The sequence below is a fragment of the Sprattus sprattus genome, assembly GCF_963457725.1.
Source record: "Sprattus sprattus genome assembly, chromosome: 20".
In the NCBI taxonomy this organism is placed as follows: Eukaryota; Metazoa; Chordata; class Actinopteri; order Clupeiformes; family Clupeidae; genus Sprattus; species Sprattus sprattus.
Genome location: NC_137918.1, coordinates 16,375,872 through 16,378,371, shown reverse-complemented (window position 1 = coordinate 16,378,371; position 2,500 = coordinate 16,375,872). Strand labels below are relative to the sequence as shown.

At 51.7% G+C, this 2,500-nt stretch overlaps 1 protein-coding gene across 1 annotated transcript in view; it reads right to left on the bottom strand.

Annotated features, from left to right (window-relative positions):
• The window catches only part of hey1 (hes-related family bHLH transcription factor with YRPW motif 1), a 3,878-nt gene that overhangs the window by 1,014 nt on the left and 364 nt on the right, over positions 1-2,500 (bottom strand). Inside the window, exons 2-5 of the mRNA XM_080859724.1 lie at positions 2,023-2,098; positions 1,836-1,919; positions 1,607-1,688; positions 1-1,270 (exon numbers count right to left, since the gene is read on the bottom strand). The exon at positions 1-1,270 is cut by the window's left edge and continues 1,014 nt beyond it. Coding sequence (XP_080715850.1) covers positions 561-1,270; positions 1,607-1,688; positions 1,836-1,919; positions 2,023-2,098 — 952 coding nt within the window. The 3' untranslated portion in view covers positions 1-560. The remainder of the gene's footprint in view (positions 1,271-1,606; positions 1,689-1,835; positions 1,920-2,022; positions 2,099-2,500) is intronic.

The window sequence follows — 2,500 nt, the reverse complement described above, 5'->3', positions numbered from 1 at the left end:
AACTTGTCTAGCTGGGCAGTCGGAGCAGCTCTGCGTCTCTCTGTGATTGGAGGAGCTACACGTGCCTGTCTCTGATTGGAGGAGCTACACCTGCCTGTCTCTGATTGGAGGAGCTACACCTGCCTGTCTCTAATTGGAGGAGCTACACGTGCCTGTCTCTGATTGGAGGAGCTACACGTGCCTGTCTCTGATTGGAGGAGCTACACCTGCCTGTCTCTGATTGGAGGAGCTACACGTGCCTGTCTCTGATTGGAGGAGCTACACCTGCCTGTCTCTAATTGGAGGAGCTACACGTGCCTGTCTCTGATTGGAGGAGCTACACGTGCCTGTCTCTGATTGGAGGATCTACACGTGCCTGTCTCTGATTGGAGGAGCTACAGCTGCCTGTCTCTGATTGGAGGAGCTACACGTGCCTGTCTCTGATTGGAGGATCTACACGTGCGCACACACAGGCCGCTGGGTTTAACACAACGTCCATCAGAGTCCGGGCTCGGCGGGGCACGCTCAGTCTCTTTCGCTGTACACAGGGGTCATATAGGTCAGGGTTCAGAGTTCAGAGTTCAGAAGGCTCCGATCTCCATGCTCCAGGGCCGGTAGGGCTTGCCCAGGCCGGCGGAGCCGCTGGAGGGGGAGAGGGCACGGGGGGAGAGCAGGGGGAAGGCGCCCAGGGGGAAGGGGAAGGCAGACAGCCCCGAGAGAGACGTCAGGAGGTGGGGCGCCAGTTTGGAGGCGGGGGTGGGGGGGGACCCCGTCAGCACCGGAGGCAGCACCCCCCCCCTCAGGGGCACCACCGTCTGGGGGCCGTCGGACAGGGCCACACCGCTCAGCCTGCTGGAGAGGAGTGGGTCGGAGGAGGAGGAAGTGGAGGAGGGGGGGCTCCCGGGGGTCGTGGAGGACAGCGACGAGGATGATGAAGATGGAGCAGGCGGTGACGCGGAGGAGGAAGATGATGATGATGAAGAGGGGCTGCCCGTGCTGCGGGGAGCCATCACCACGCCCGGTGGGGGCTGCATGAGCAGGTGGGGGGGGGCCAGGTGAGGGTGAGGAGGGGGGGGCGTGCCGAAGGCCGAGCCCCAGCCCAGGTGACCCAGGCCCGAGTGGGCCTCGCGCTGCATGGCGTAGCTGTTGAGGTGCGACACCAGGCGGATGCGGAGCGGGTCGGCGCCGTCCAGACCCTCGATGATGCTCAGGTACCGGGCCGTCTCCGCCAGGCACTCACGGAAGCCCAGTCCCCGGTAGTCCATCGCCAGCGCGTGCGCGTCGAAGTAGCCTGCAAAACAGATAGACAGACAGGGTGAGCACCAAACACACACACACATTAATTTGATTTGTTCAGATGAAAATTCAACGAAAATTAAGTCTGCAAGTGAATCCACTGCTGCAGAATACTAACTGATTTTTAAGGTCATGTTTCCAAAAGTGTGTGTAATGTTATTCGAGTAGAGCCTAAAGTGTGTGATGTTATTCGAGTACAGCCTAAAGTGTGTGATGTTATTCGAGTAGAGCCTAAAGTGTGTGATGTTATTCCAGTAGACCCTAAAGTGTGTGATGTTATTCCAGTAGACCCTAAAGTGTGTGATGTCATCAGAGTAGACCCGTAACCTACCTTTGCCGCCCGCCGCGTGTAACATCTTGAGGTGGTCCACCGTCATCTGCAGGATCTCCGCTTTCTCCAGTTTGGCGGAACCCTTCACGACAGAGAAATGGCACGTTAACGTTTCACCGAAGTATTCCGCTACTCCGTTCAGAAGAACAGGCACGTAAACCGAATATCAGACAAGCTGTATAGGCGCACGCAGCCAGGGTACGGTCGTAGACAAGTCTTTGCTTCTCACCTGTTTCTCAAAGGCGCTGGGAACGAGTCTTCGCAGTTCCGTCAGGCTGTTATTGATGCGATCACGACGACGTTTCTCAATGATCTGTAAAAGGATTGAAAGAGAAAGGGAATGGTTAGCAACTGAAGAATACCAGATGAAATGGGACATATTACACATTAAAGAGACGGATTATTTTTTAACTCACCCCACGTCGACGCTTCCTCGCCTGCACCTGAGTCGTCGTGGACGGAGACATCGGCCCCAGCGGAGAATGCAGGCTCCTGGAAAGATAGAGATAAAGTTAGTGTTAATATTCATGATAATAAAGATATAAAGTTAGTGTTAATAGTCAAGATAATAAAGATATAAAGTTAGTGTTAATAGTCAAGATAATACAAAGATAAAGTTAGTGTTAATAGTCAAGATAAAAATATATAAAGTTAGTGTTAATAGTCAAGATAATAAAGAGATAAAGTTAGTGTTAATAGTCAAGATAATAAAGAGATAAAGTTAGTGTTAATAGTCAAGATAATAAAGATATAAAGTTAGTGTTAATAATATTCAAGATAATAAAGATATAAAGTTGGCGTTAATAGTTTAGATAATAAAGTGCTGTCGACAATAACGCATGTGTTTTGTTATTGGTTTTGGTTTGCGAATTACACTGTGAGATTTCAACAAAT